Source organism: Aulonocara sp. 'chitande type north' Nkhata Bay, linkage group LG3 (assembly GCF_057382095.1).
Source record: "Aulonocara sp. 'chitande type north' Nkhata Bay isolate Kocher_YH1m ecotype deep benthic linkage group LG3, A_spYH_male_GT1.1, whole genome shotgun sequence".
NCBI classification, from domain to species: domain Eukaryota; kingdom Metazoa; phylum Chordata; class Actinopteri; order Cichliformes; family Cichlidae; genus Aulonocara; species Aulonocara sp. 'chitande type north' Nkhata Bay.
Window position 1 is genome coordinate 13,524,259 of NC_141346.1, and position 15,875 is coordinate 13,540,133.

At 41.4% G+C, this 15,875-nt stretch overlaps 2 protein-coding genes across 2 annotated transcripts in view; one reads left to right on the top strand and one right to left on the bottom strand.

The window, feature by feature from the left end:
• The window catches only part of LOC147334038 (polymeric immunoglobulin receptor-like), a 419,044-nt gene that overhangs the window by 372,371 nt on the left and 30,798 nt on the right, over window positions 1-15,875 (bottom strand). The gene's annotated exons all lie outside the window — the stretch shown is intronic.
• Window positions 2,202-15,875, top strand: part of LOC147334053 (uncharacterized) — a 135,241-nt gene continuing 121,567 nt past the window's right edge. The window contains exons 1-4 of the mRNA XM_086286487.1: window positions 2,202-2,337; window positions 4,111-4,302; window positions 4,387-5,517; window positions 10,759-10,765. Of these exons, the coding sequence (XP_086142613.1) occupies window positions 2,320-2,337; window positions 4,111-4,302; window positions 4,387-5,517; window positions 10,759-10,765 (1,348 nt within the window). The 5' untranslated portion in view covers window positions 2,202-2,319. The remainder of the gene's footprint in view (window positions 2,338-4,110; window positions 4,303-4,386; window positions 5,518-10,758; window positions 10,766-15,875) is intronic.

The window sequence follows — 15,875 nt, forward strand, 5'->3', positions numbered from 1 at the left end:
GACCTGTAACATCTTCTGTAAGAAGCTTTTCTGTCCCCCACTCGTTACCTGTATGAATGGCACCTGTTTGAACTCATCATCTGTATAAAAGACACCTATCCACAGCCACAAACAGTCAGACTCCAAACTACCGCCATGGCCAAGACCAAAGAGCTTTCGAAGGACACCAGGAAAAGTATTGTAGACCTGCAGCAGACTGGGAAGAGTGAATCTACAATAGGCAAGCAGCTTGGTGTGAAAAAATCAACTGTGGGAGCAATCATCAGAAAATGGAAGACATACAAGACCACTGATAATCTCCCTCGATCTTGGGCTCCACGCAAGATCTCATCCCGTGGGGTCACAATGATCATGAGAACGGTGAGCAAAGATCCCAGAACCACACGGGGTGAATGACCTGCAGAGAGCTGGGAGCAAAGGTAAGTAACAAAGGTCACCATCAGTAACACACTACAACGGCAGGGAATCAAATCCCGCAGTGCCAGACGTGTTCCGCTGCTGAAGCCAGTGCATGTCCAGGCCCGTCTGAAGTTTGCCAGAGAGCACATGGATGATACAGCAGAGGATTGGGAGAATGTCATGTGGTCAGATGAAACCAAAGTAGAACTTTTTGGTATAAACTCAACTCGTCGTATTTGGAGGAAGAAGAATACTGAGTCGCATCCCAAGAACACCATACCTACTGTGAAGCATGGGGGTGGAAACATCATGCTATGGGGCTGTTATTCTGCCAAGGGGACAGGACGACTGATCCGTGTTAAGGACAGAATGAATGGGGCCATGTATCGTGAGATTTTGAGCCAAAACCTCCTTCCATCAGTGAGAACTTTGAAGATGAAACGAGGCTGGGTCTTCCAACATGACAATGATCCAAAACACACCGCCTGGGCAACAAAGGAGTGGCTCCCTAAGAAGCATTTGAAAGTCCTGGAGTGGCCTAGCCAGTCTCCAGACAACAACCCCATAGAAAATCTGTGGCGGGAGTTGAAAGTCCGTGTTGCTCGGCGACAGCCCCAAAACATCACTGCTCTCGAGAAGATCTGCATGGAGGAATGGGCCAAAATACCAGCTACTGTGTGTGCAAACCTGGTAAAGACCTATAGTAAACTTTTGACCTCTGTTATTGCCAACAAAGATGTTATGGTTCAAAATATTGGGGATGGAGACAAGAGAAACACCACAATAACAACACTGGTCCGGCCGGGTCAAGTCAAACGATGATTTTAATGGTCACACACGTGGGAGATGGAAACTGTATGCAGACAGCCTCAGATCTCATCACAAAAAACACATCTCCATAGTTTTGTAAAAATCAGGGTATTAGAACGCCCCTTCATGCGTAATGACAGGTGTTATACAATCAATGTTGACAGTTTTATTTAACACAGAAAAATAACATTGTCTCCTTCCCGAGGGCAGACGCTGACTGCCCCCCATCTCCTGGAGCCATCCGTCCCCTGCAGAGACACAACATTGCAACTACAAGGACTTCCACATTGATTAAGACGATCAGTGTGTATTGCTCTAAAACAAGTGTATAATACTAAATGAATAATGCTTGGTCAGCTACCACCAAAGTATTGAGTTGTATTTTTGTCATTGACCAAATACTTATTTTCCACCCTGATTTACGAATAAATTCTTAACAAATCCTACCATGTGGATTCATGGATTTTTTTTTTGTTTTTTCACATTCTGTCTCTCACAGTTGAAGTGTACCTCTGGTGCAAATTACTGACCTCTGTCATCATTTTAGGGGGGGGAACTTGCACAATCGGTGGCTGACTAAATACTTTTTTGCCCCACTGTATATTTTAGTTCTCCTGAGCCAAGTAAGACAGGTCAGGGTGAAGAAGTGACAGCCAAAGAAAAGCTTACCACAAATCCTAGGGGAGCTAGGATGGTAATGAGGTGCTTGAAATGTTGTAGGTGGCTGAGTTTATACTGCTACCATTGAGACTGATCGGGACTCCGTCTTTGTGGATCTATGGAAGTCCATATATACAGGGTGTAGCATCCCCTGGGTAAAGGTGGTGATGTGCAGGGGGGGTCAGTGGTTTTTCCCTTTCAAGTTCTTGTAGGCAACTGATGACTTTCTTTTTGTAGTTGCTTCTGGGGTTTCACCTTGAAGCTTCATAGGTATTGTTGTCACTGAGGAGTTTAGTCATTTTTATTTGCTCTGCTTCTTTTTGTCAGGGATAAAATACAAATATATACTTTTTGTGTCCCAGCTGAGTAACAGGAGGACAAGAGTCTGGTGGTGCAGCAGAGGAACAATTTCAGCCATTTGGACTCAGCTCAGCCACTAAAGAGGAAACAATGACTCCAACACAAAAGGTGAGAAGAACATCACAGTTACACAGTTATTGAAACTGTGTGTACAGCTGGTTGGTTTTTAAAAGCCTGTTAACAGCAGCTTTATTTTTTCCATCCTGGGCTCCTCCATATATACAGAATCTACATTCACAACTAGAGCTGGGCGATAGAACGATAACGATATGTATCGCAATATAACTTTTACTCGATAGAGAAATTAAACTATCGCGATAGACCTCGCCAATCACAGACGCAGCGTCACGTCGCGTGACTTGTTACGTACAGCACAAGTGCCAAGCCGCACGTGTGTTCGTTTGGGAAGCAGCCAGCGGGTAATGGAGGAAATGAGTGTGCCGACTAGAAAAATCAACCGAGCGTGACCGAAGAGAAAACAGACGATGGTTCCAATGCCGGAGAGATTGTCGAACGGAAGAGCCATAGAAGTTCCGTAGTGTGAAGGTATTTCGGCTATTTCAAGTCTGACAAAAAACAGAGTAGCGTGCACTGTAAATTGTGCCGAAAGCAAGTCTGGAAATACAATAAACTGGTGCATGCGTCACACTGTGTGCCACGTTATTGTTTCGGTGAAATGAATTTCTACAATACTGTTACTGTTAATTCTACTCTCTGCAGTGTTTAAATGCTTACATATACACACAGTTACTGTCCGTCCACACATACGACTCGGTTCTGCTTCTATGCCGCAGCTTTGTTTACTTTTTCCCACCGAGGCTTCTAGACTTCTGATTGGCCAACATTTCTGCACGGTTAGGAATCTAGCGCCACCTGCTGCTTTGGCATGTTCATAGCAGCGTTTTCCTTCATTTCTGCCTTTATGTGTGGACGGGATTATTTTTTAAAACGAAAACGGAAAATCTCCGTTTTCAAAAATACCCGTGTACGTGTGGACGTAGCCTCAGTCTCTGACTGGAAGCGCTAATTTGTCATTTGGCTTTTGTCAGACTAAAGTAACTGTTAAAACTGTTTGAAAAGCTAAGCTATACAACAAGGAGAGATTGAGAATTTCCTTTTAGTTCTCAGTTTATTTGATATTGACAAAAGTTAGTCAGTTTTGTCTGTTCTTCTGTAAAACAAACTAAGATTTATTTTTAGAATTAATATTTTGTTTCTAAGTGGAATTGACAATTTAGTCTGTTTCGTTTGTTCTATTTTGAAACTTAAACGCTTTAGCGGCTGCCTTTTGTGTAGTTTGCAATATTTGCCTTTATTTATCTGAAAAAGTCTCATGTTCCTTAAGTACATCTACCCTGTTGAACTTATTATGGGAAATAAATATTTAAATAAAAACAAGCTGCTGATTATTTCACATTTTACTTGTGAGCAACGGCACATTTAAATCTTACAAATATAGTTATTTGGCTTATATCGTGATAGATATCGTTATCGCCTGAAATGAAAAAAACATATCGTGATATGAAAAAATCTCATATCGCCCAGCTCTATTCACAACCAAAAACCACACAAGTTACAAGAAAATACAAAGATCATATTTTCTCTACACACATTGAAACAACAATATCATCAGTTGAACTCAAATTTTTTTCTGAAGTAAAAGAGTTTCTTTGATGATCAATATTTCTTCAATAATGTCATTTTCATTACAACTCTCATTGTAGCACATCATTGTAATGTGATACTGTCACCAGAAGGTGGTGGTAACACACCTACAATGTGTTTTTGTTTACATGTCTGATTCCACCAATGGAGGGAGTTTCAGTTTGTTCCACGACTGCATTTCACTCACTGCCTCTGTTTGTATCTCTGTCACTGCAGGACCAATATGGAGCGAGAAGTCAGCGCTCTCAGGAGGCCGACAAACCTCACAGAAGAAAGGGAGAGAAAACCTACAGCTGTGATGAGTGTGGGAAGGATTTTACCCGGGCTGGAAATTTAAAAAAACACCAAGTCATCCACAGTGGAGTTAAAGCGTACAGCTGTGACTTGTGTGGGAAGGATTTTACCCAGGCTGAAAATTAAAAAAAACACCAACTCATCCACAGTGGAGCTAAAGCTTACAGCTGTGAGTTGTGTGGAAAGTCTTTTACCCAGGCTGATAATTTGAAAAAACACCAACTCATCCACAGTGGAGTTAAAGCGTACAGTTGTGACTTGTGTGGGAAGGATTTTACTTGGGCTCAAAGCCTAAAAACTCACCAACTCATCCACAGTGGAGTTAAACCTTACAGCTGTGAGTTATGTGGAAAGTCTTTTACCCAGGCTCAAAACTTAAAAACACACCAACTCATCCACAGTGGAGTTAAAGCGTACAGTTGTGACTTGTGCGGAAAGTCTTTTACCCTGGCTCAAAACTTAAAAACACACCAAGTCATCCACAGTGGAGTTAAACCTTACACCTGTGACTTGTGTGGAAAGTCTTTTACCCAGGCTGGACACTTAAAAACACACCAACTCATCCACAGTGAATTTAAACCTTACAGCTGTGAGTTTTGTGAAAAGTCTTTTACCCTGGCTAAAAGCCTAAAAACACACCAACTCCTCCACAGTGGAGTTAAACCTTACAGCTGTGAGTTGTGTGGAAAGTCTTATACCCTGGCTCATAGCCTAAAAACACACCAAGTCATCCACAGTGGAGTTAAACCTTACACCTGTGACTTGTGTGGAAAGTCTTTTACCCAGGCTGGACACTTAAAAACACACCAACTCATCCACAGTGGATTTAAACCTTACAGCTGTGAGTTTTGTGAAAAGTCTTTTAGCTTGGCTCAAAGCCTAAAAACACACCAACTCTTCCACAGTGGAGTTAAACCTTACAGCTGTGAGTTGTGTGGAACGTCTTTTACCATGGCTCAAAGCCTAAAAAAACACCAAGTCATCCACAGTGGAGTCAAAGCGTACAGATGTAACTTCTGTGGAAAGTCTTTTACCCAGGCTGGAGACTTAAAAACACACCAAGTCATCCACAGTGGAGTTAAAGCGTACAACTGTGACCTGTGTGGAAAGTCTTTTACCCAGGCTGGAAGCTTAAAAACACACCAAGTCATCCACAGTGGATTTAAAGCGTACAACTGTGACCTGTGTGGAAAGTCTTTTACCCAGGCTGGAAACTTAAAAACACACCAACTCATCCACAGTGGATTTAAACCTTACAGCTGTGAGTTGTGTGGGAAGTCTTTTACCCGGGCTGGAAGCTTAAAAACACACCAACTCATCCACAGTGGAGTTAAAGCCTACAGCTGTGACTTGTGTGGAAAGTCTTTTAAATTTCCATATCAGCTGAAAAAACACCAACAGATCCACACCAGAAAGTAACTCTACAAGTGCAGTTACTGTGAGGATGTATTTAGTTTTTTTATCTTGTAATTTTAACCTGATTGTTTGGAACAAGTCTGATCAGTAAACTTATGGAGTTATACTGAATGAACTGTTTGGAAAAATGAAGACTAATTTTCTCTCAGTAAGCTGAGTGTTGTAATGTAAACAGTAAAATGTAATTGGACGTTGGCAGAGATGCTCTTTGTTTCAGGCGATGTTCAGGATAAAAACGTTGAAGGAATTCCCTGACTTACAATGTCTTTGTTTAGAAGTGGAGCAAAGCACATGGATCCATTTCTCAACCCTGTCGTCACTGTGGTGTAGGGAAAGCATTTTTCTGTGATCTTTTTAGAAGAACTTCCAATCATCAACGGGACCTAAAATCACATCAACGTAGTCACACTGGAGACAAAATGAACTACTGCAAAGAATGTGGGAGAGGCTTCCACACACCAAGTACATTAAAAATACATGAACTCTTCCACAGTGGGGTCAAAAAGCACATCTGTGACCAGTGTGGGTCATCCTTCACCACTGGACGTGAGCTCAATGCAAAAGCATAAGGGAATCCACCGTAAGAAAAGCTTCTCACAATCAGGTCATCGTAACAAACATGAACGTACACACATGGAAGTGAACTTCAGCTGTGACCAGTGTGACAAGAGCTTCAGGAATCTCAGTTCATACTCCGAACACAAACGATCCCACGCTGTAAATAAACTGTTTCACTGTTACCAATGTGCAAAAACATTCACTTCATTATCTGCTCTGTGCAAACATCAGCCTGATCATGCAGGACTGAAATCACTGGATCACAATGAATCTGAAGAGAGAGAGAAAGATCCTCTTCTGGTTTCAGGCTCAGACTTAAAAACCTTGAGATCAGGCTCCACAGAGTTCAGATGGAATCTCCTGTAAAGAGTGTCAGCTGATGCCACACTTGGATCTGATGAGGTAGCTCTGATTTCTGGACCTGCAGTGAATAATCCTGAATGTTACATTTAGGAAGCTGCATGTATAGATATGCATATCAAGTTTATTATTTTTCCTTTTAGGGATTTTAATTCTCTAAAATGTTATCCCTGTTACATTTTAATCTTTGTTTCCTTAGGACACAGTAGTGTTTAGTAGTTGTATTCATTTTATGTGTTACCTCAGTTAAATTTCAATCCTTCCTTCATATTTAATCTTTTGCTGTTGTAAAATCTTCTCTTAAATCATTTTTTCCCAAAACTACAAATGTTTTCACAGCAGTTGCTCTTAAAACCTCCAAAATGAACTAAATCTGTCCACCAGCTTTGAAACAACACCTATTGTGACTTTATGTCCAGAAAAAAGAAAAGCAAGCTAAACTGGTTTTGGGCTGTACTTCCATGTAATGCCAGTTTGTACCTGAAGATGAAGCAGTGAGTCAGTGTAACCTTTATTTAATTAGGCAAAGACCACATTCGTATTCACAGTGGCAGCAAAGAAATGTTGAAAGTTAAAAACAGCAGCACACATCTGGACCATTGTAAAGATCACAGGTGACTACTTTTACTTAATTCAAATTCCTTCAAATTTTGGCTCCTCCTTTCACTTTAGTGTATTTACTGTATCCTTGAAGTCCACATGTTGGTTTTTTAATGAATTCATTTTGATCCACATGTTCTGCAGCTGTTTTCCTGATGATTTGAAGTTTGTATTATGAAACCCTGATAATATTAAAGTGTTAGTTATATTTGATGAACTCTGTGTGAAGTTTGTCTTATTAAACAGTTTGGTGTGAAAATGAAGAAATGGTCTCAGAACAACTAGTTTGAGCCATGATTTCAGATTCAAACTAATTTAACTGTTTTCAGTGGTACATGTGGAGGTTTATGACAGGAGGCGACTTGGCTGTTCTCCACTCACACAGAACAGGGTTCCTGCAGCTCATTAAAAACTCTGAAATGATCTTCAAGGACCAAAATATTTGATTTTTCTCAAAAACATGCTGTGGGCATGACGCTTTTAGAGAGTGTGTTTAAGATGCATTGTGATTAACATCTCACACATTCCAATAAAGCAGATGTTCCTGCATTGCAACAGCGCTTTACAGATGTGTTCTCCCCCCTGCCCGTGTGCACGACTCTCATGGAGCACCACTTTGAAACGCAGCTGATTGGCAGATTCCCTTGTCTGCAGAGTCCAAAGACAAAAACAGCCTTCTCCACTCTGTGTGGTTCGTACCAATTCGTCACACTTCCGTTTGGCTTGTTTAAAGCCCCGGCCATTTTTCAGTACCTCCTGTAGCGATAGCTGCGTCCTCACGCTGCACATGCTGTTTCCTACCTGGATGATGTCATCATTCATAGTGATACCTCGGTGGAGCATGTGCAGTGGTTGGTCACAGTCCCGGATTCCCTGAGGCAGGTAGTGCTGATGGCAAACCCGAAGAAGTGTGTGGTTGGAGGGAGGTACAGAGTTTTTTGGTACAATTTTGAGACCCCATTTGGAGGCTGATTACACCACAGCGACGTGATGAAGGCTGTCCCAATTCCAAATGCGGCCGGAAATGCGCACTTCATTTCCCCGGACTTGAAGGATGAGTCAGGTGTATCATTCGTGGACTACAGGAGGAATGCTGACCCACATCCACCCATCCACATTAAGGGGACGGCTGTGGAGCGTGTGAGCAGCTTCAAGTTCCTGGGAGTCCACATCTCCGAGGATCTCACCTGGACGACCAACTGCTCCAAGCTGGTCAAGAAGGCTCACCAGCGCCTCTTCTTCTTGAGGACTCTGAGGAAGAACCACCTGTCCTCAGACATCCTGGTGAACTTCTATCGTTACACCATCGAGAGCATCCTGACCAAATGTATAACACTCTGGTACGGGAACTGCTCTGCCTCGGACCGGAAGGCGTTGCAGAGGGTCGTGAAAACTGCCCAGCGCATCGCCGGAGCACCACTTCCTGCCATAAAAGACATCTACAGGAAGCGGTGTCTGAAAAGGGCGGGGAAAATCATCAAAGACCTCAGTCACCCATCACATGGACTCTTCACCCTCCTGCCCTCTGGGAGGCGCTACAGGAGCCTCCGGACTAAGACCACCAGGTACCGGAACAGCTTCTTCCCCACAGCTGTCAGACTCCTGAACTCTGCCTCCTGACATCTGACCCACGTTAACACATGGACTGAACATACACACACCCACAATGGACAACTGTACCCTCAAACACACAATAATAACATGGACTGAACCACCACTCACAACCACTAGCACTTTATACAGCCTCTGTAGGAATTATATCTCACTTATCTTAACTGCACTACTGTATAGCTCTGTGTAAATAATCATTCTGTACATTCGATAATTTTTAACCCTACAACTGTTTACAACTTGCATAGTTCCCATTTCTGTATAGCTGTATATCCCAGATTCTGTAAAGTTATTTATTTCATATTCTGTATAGTTTTTCATATTTATATCCTGTTCATAGCCTGTACATAGTTTGTACTCACTACAGCCTGTACATACTTATAGTTATAGAATATTCACAACATAATTCATACCGTGTACATTATAACATTCCATAATAGACCCATTTCTGTAATATACTCACATATCTATATTATTGCTAATATATATTGTAATATATCTATATCACTAAAGCACTTCTGGATGGATGCAAACTGCATTTCGTTGCCCTGTACCTGTGCATGTGCAATGACAATAAAGTTGAATTCTATTCTATTATATTCATTCGTGGCGCAACATATCCCAGAATTCATAGCGCAGCCTTTACTGTGGCTAATAAAAAAAAGGCAGATGGCAGAAGCGTGGTGGCTGAAGAGTAAACTTTTGAGTATTGAATTTTTCAACCTCATCAGTTAATGCTGTCCATGCAGATATTATAGATTTGTAAATGATTACCTAACAATCTTGTCAACACAAAGTTCTTTATTGACAGGCAGTGGGGAGAGGGGACACTTGGGCAGTGCATTTACTCCATATAATGTGTTATCAACCGTTTCATCTTTTCTCATTACCCACAGCTGCATCCACTTCTGTTGGGCTTAGGCTACTCACTAGGGCTGGGTATCATCGCTGATTTCTGTAATTGATTTGATTAAATTCAATTTTGACTCAGTAACTGTTTCAAAGTAACTGAGGATAAAACACAGAACAATAGCAAACTAAGAGTTTTTCAATTTGGCATAATTAAAAAAAAAGAAAAAAAAGAAAAGAAAAAAAAGTATTTAGCAGCAAAAATGAAGCTTGCTTTTGGCCGGAGAGGAACAAAAGCTGCAGCTCAGAATCAGTGAGATGTTGACTTTCTGCCCTGATGGCGTGTCCGTGTTCATGTCGTCGGGTGAGAATGACGACATGTCACTGATGCATCGGGTCCGTGCTTTGTGTTCACGTCTTTGTGTGGAATCTGTTCACCTGCTCTCATTTATTGTTTTAGCTTTTTGGTGGTCATTGTAATAGTTTTGTGAGCGCCTGGCGTTTCTGGCAAAATACATAGAATAAATGACTGAATGAATAAATGGAGCTGCTACAGAAAAAGCACGATCTCCTCTAAGTTTATGCTCAATCCTGGGTACATTCAGGAACAGCTGATCAGCTGATCTTAGAGACGTGGGCGCTTCATAGATACAGAGAAAAACCCAACAATCATATGACCCCCTATGAGCAAGCACTTTGGCAACAGTGGGAAGGAAAAACTCCTTTTCGACAGGAAGAAACCTCCGACAGAAGGAGGGACGGCCATCTGCTGCGACCGGTTGGGGTGAGAGAAGGAAGACAGGATAAAAGACATGCTGTGTAAGAGAGACAGAGATTAATAACAGATATGATTCAATGCAGAGAGGTGTATTAACACATAGTGAGTGAGAAAGGTGACTGGAAAGGAAAAACTCAATGCATCATGGGAATCCCCGGCAGCGTACATATATTGAAGCATAACTAAGGGAGGATTCAGGGTCACCTGGTCCAGCCCTAACTATATGCTTTAGCAAAAGGGAAAGTTTTAAGCCTAATTTTAAGCCACACCTTGGCTCAGGCGATTAGAGGATCATCAGGGGTCCTTTTGTCCCTCTGTGGGGGGTATCTCCCACTAGGTTTATATCTGGGACTCCCCACCATTTGACCTTAGAACTGAAGAAGCTTCTCGGATGAGAGGTGAAACGTCTTCAAGTAACTTAAAGAAGTCCAGATGCTTTTCTTTGGAAGCTCCTTTGACTACGATGACCTGGATGACTGAGAACCTTCACAGACTTTTAAGCCTAATCTTAAAAGTAGAGATAGTGTCTGTCTCCCAAATCCAAACTGGAAGCTGGTTCCACAGAAGAGGGGCCTGAAAACTGAAGGCTCTGCCTCCCATTCTACTTTTAAATACTCTAGGAACAACAAGTAGTTCTGCAGAGCGAGAGCGAAGTGCTCTAATAGGGTGATATGGTACTACAAGGTCATTAAGATAAGATGGGGCCTGATTATTTAAGACCTTGTAAGTGAGGAGCAGGATTTTGAATTCAATTCTGGATTTAACAGGAAGCCAATGAAGGGAAGCCAAAACAGGAGAAATCTCTCTCTTTCTAGTCCCTGTCAGTACTCTTGCTGCAGCATTTTGGATTAGCTGAAGGCTTTTCAGTGAGTTTTTTGGACATCCTGATAATAATGAATTACAGTAGTCCAACCTGGAAGTAAAAAAATGCATGAACTAGTTTTTCAGCGTCACTCTGAGACAGGATATTTCTCATTTTAGAGATGTTGCACAAATGGAAGAACGCAGTCTTACATATTTTTTAAATATGTGCGTTGAAGGACATGTCCTGGTCAAAAGTGACTCCAAGGTTCATCACAGTGTTACTGGAGGCCAAGGTAATGCCATCCAGAGTAAGAATCTGGTTAGATACCATAGTTCTAAGATTTTCAGGGCAGAGTACAATAACCTCAGTTTTATCTGAATTAAGAAGCAGAAAGTTAGCGGCCATCCAGGTGTGTATGTCTTTAAGACATTCCTGCAGTTTAACTAATTGGTGTGTGTTATCTGGCTTCATGGACAGATAGAGCTGGGTGTCATCAGCATAGCAGTGAAATGTATGCTACGTCTTCTAATGATGCTGCCTAAGGGAAGCATGTATAATGTAAACAGAATTGGTCCTAGCACTGAACCCTGTGGAACTCCATAATTAACCTCAGTGTGTGAAGAGGACTCTCCATTTACATGTACAAATTGGAGTCTATTAGATAGATATGATACAAACCACTGCAGCACAGTACCTGTAATACCTACAGCATGTTCTAAACGCTCTAATAGGATATTATGGTCAACAGTATCGAACGCTGCACTGAGGTCTAGCAGGACAAGCACAGAGATGAGTCCACTGTCAGAGGCTATAAGAAGATCATTTGTAACCTTCACTAAAGCTGTTTCTGTGCTGAGCTCTGAAACCTGACTGAAACTCTTCAAATAAACCATTCCTCTGCAGATGATCTGTTAGTTGTTTGACAACTACTCTTTCAAGGATTTTTGATATGAAAGGAAGGTTGGAGATTGACCTATAATTAGCTAAGATTGCTGGGTCTAGAGATGGCTTTTTGAGTAAAGGTTTAACTACAGCCAGCTTGAAGGCCTGTGGTACATAGCCGATCATTAGAGATAGGTTGATCATATTTAGGAATGGGGATCTAAAATACACATTGATGTGTAACTGAGGACAAGGGATGAGTAAACGGGGCAAAGAAATAAATTGATCATTTCTTTATTACATGAGTTAGACATACAAATTCCCAGTCATTTCCAGACAGGACTTACAACACATCCTGCTGATATCCCAGCTGCACATGAGACTTACCACACAAACTATGCGAAACAACACTGCAACCCGTCACACCCCACTTAGCGACACTGCAATCGTGGCACACACTGCAAACAATTCAGGTCTCAGCACAGCTGGGAATCATTGCTATGTACGGCCTGCGATCTGGGAGATAAAGGGAAGTGGCACAAACAATTAAACAAAAAACAAAAAGAGAGGTTAGTCCGCCCTTACACAACTTACTCTCAATCAATAACCGCCTTTACGGCTGGACGGACTAACCAAAACAAAATTACAGATCAATCAAAATAACGAAAAAAAAGGACAGCAAAGACAGCACAGCTGAAAAACAAACAACATTATCAATTAAAATATTACCCAATAAAATCTCAATTTTATGAAACCATTCAAAATCATGAAGCTAAAACAAACACTCAATATACCTACAATATTGATCAGTTTCCCTGTGCGCAGTCGTTCTAGGGCTTGATCAATTCTTCTATTAAAATTCGTGGTCACACTAAAAAAGTCCAATGACACATTAAAAATAGGCACATGCAATAGCAAACGATCCAAACAAAAATGGCAGAAGTCTCTTACCGACAGTATACCCACTCGCACCTGAGTGAATTAATTGCCTCTGGTTTTTTCCACAGAAGAGCGCTGACTTCACCCCACACACCCACTACCTTTTCACAGCTCTTCAGCCAATCACCTGGCAGAGAGCAACAAACTGCCAGGTGACACTTGTTACAGATGGTTTGGAGGAAGTAATTATTGAAGTTAACTCAGAAAGATCAATTGGAGAAAAAGAGTCAAACTTAACATCAATGGTACTAAGAGTAGCTGTAGATACAGTAATATTATATCTGTGGGATGATTATTGGTAATTTTTCTCTAATGATAAAAATTTTATTTGTGAAGAAGTTCATGAAGTCATTACTAGTTAACGTTAAAGGGATGGTTGGCTCAAAAGAGCTCTGACTTTTTGTCAGCCTGGCTACAGTGCTGAAGAGAAACCTGGGGTTGTTTTTATTTTCTTCAATCAGTGATGAATAGTAAGATGTTCTGGCTTTGCGGAGGGCTTTCTTATAAAGCAGCAAACTATTTCTCCAGGCTAAATGATGATCCTCTAAATTTGTGACACGCCATTTCCTCTCCAGCTTACAAGTCATCTGCTTTATGCTATGTGTTTGAGAATTATACCACGGAGTCAGGTACTTCTGATTAGAGACCTTAGTTTTCACAGGAGCTACAGTATCCAGAGTCGTACGTAGTGAGGAGTTAAAATTATTAACAAGATAATCGACCTCTGTTGGAGTAGTATTCAGATAGCTGCTCTGCTCTATGTTGGTACAGGGCATTGAAGATGATAACAGTGCGTGGATTATATTCTTAAACTTTCAGAAAGACATCTACTGTGATAAAATCTACTCTCCACTGCTGTGTAATCAATTATTGTAAATGTTATCAGGAAATGATCAGACAGGAGAGGGTTTTCAGCAAACACTGTTGAATGTTCAGTTTCTATGCCATATGTTAAAACAAGATCTAGAGTGTGATTAAAGGGGTGGGTGGGTTCTTTTACATTTTGAGAGAGGCTGTCATTTGTAGCATCTACATGGATGTTAAAATCACCCACAATAATTATTTTATCTGAGCTCAGAACTAAATTAGATATAAAGTCTGAGAAATCAGACAGAAACTCTGTGTAAGGCCCAGGTGGACGATAGATGATAACAAGTAAGACTGGTTTCTGAGTTTTACAGCTGGGGTGGACAATGTTAAGCATTAGGCTTTCAAATGAATTAAAAGTCTGTCTTGGTCTTTCATTAATTAATAGGCTGGTGTGAAGAATTGCTGCCACACCGCCCCCTCGGCCTGTGCATCGAGATTTCTGGTTAGAATGAAATATAATATAAGCTCTGGCAAACTTGGTTCTATGGTAGGTCTTAAAGGGTTAAAGAGGACAAAGTCAACGGCTCAAACCCCTCCAAGACAGCAGAGCAGGAAACAGAGACTGGTCTGAGCACAAGGAGAGATTTGAGCCCTGGAGGAGGCAAGGCAAGGCAAGGCAAGGCAAATTTATTTGTATAGCACAATTCAACAACAAGGTGATTCAAAGTGCTTTACAGAGACATTAGAAATAAAAACTAATAAAAAGTATGATTTAAAATTGATTAAAACAAGCAAACAAACAAACTAACTAAACACACATTTCACACCTGTTCGCGCGATCTGAACCCTTATCGTAAGGGGAGCTACCAGTCCTTCTGTGGACGAGCTACTTTCTATTTTAAATTCCCTGAATTTAAAATACTCTCTAGACCCAGTCTAGACCCAGTTGGGGAGCTACCCAGAGCTCTAATCCCACACCTGTTCGCGCGATCTGAACCCTTATCGTAAGGGGAGCTACCAGTCCTTCTGTGGACGAGCTATTTTCTATTTTAAATTCCCTGAATTTAAAATACTCTCTAGACCCAGTCTAGACCCAGCTGGGGAGCTACACATAGCTGGACTGGCCATCGGGCATACCGGGCATTTGCCCGGTGGGCCGCTGGCGATTTTTTGTTTTTATGGGCCGATGGATTTTTTTTTTTTTTTTTTTTTTAGGAAGGGTATATATAATGAAAGGTGTTGGATTGGCCAATTGGTCATGATCGACTCTGGGCTGGACCAATTACAGCCGAGGAGGCCGAATGCACCCGCCCCCTTGTTTAGCAATCACGTGATTTTGGCGCATTGCATGCCGGGAACTCGTGGCAAAACAATCCAAGTACCGCATCAAACGCAAGCATTTGCAGCACCGCAAAACGTTCAATCTCCGGTTCCAATACCTTCTTGTTTTTTCTTTGCTGCACAAAAAAGGAATGTACAAAACAAAAGGAGAACAATGCCGGTCCATACAAAGACAGACTCGACGAAAAGACAAAGAAAAGATACGAGGAAAAAATCAAACCAGTGAAAGGGTTAGACCCTTACGAGCACACAGAGGGACAAAAGACGTTAGCGTGCTGCCCAACTTTCACCACGCTCAGATTTATAATTATACGGTTCTTGGAGTGAGTGCACACACTCGTGAAGTTTAGTAACTTCAGGTCACTGCAACAAGCCCAGGTACAGTTTACCGACGGATGGGTACAGGACCTTGAAATGCACCGTGTAGAATGAAAGACTATTGTACGTATCATAAGTTTACCAGTCTCACAAATCGTCGTCATGAATACACATTCGTTAACCGTTTATTAATATAACCTTTGAGCTCAATGGTAATTAATTAGCAGTGGAAATAATTTCTGGTTCGCATTACAGAAATGTAGCAGTGACAATAATACTGTATGCTGTAATCGTACTGGACAATTAGTGATACAAAAAACCTGTTTTATCCTGTGAATAAACGTATATGTTTTTGTCAATGTGCCATAATAACAGAAGCGAAACGCAATATTGTGTCAGGACAATTCACTATTTATGCAC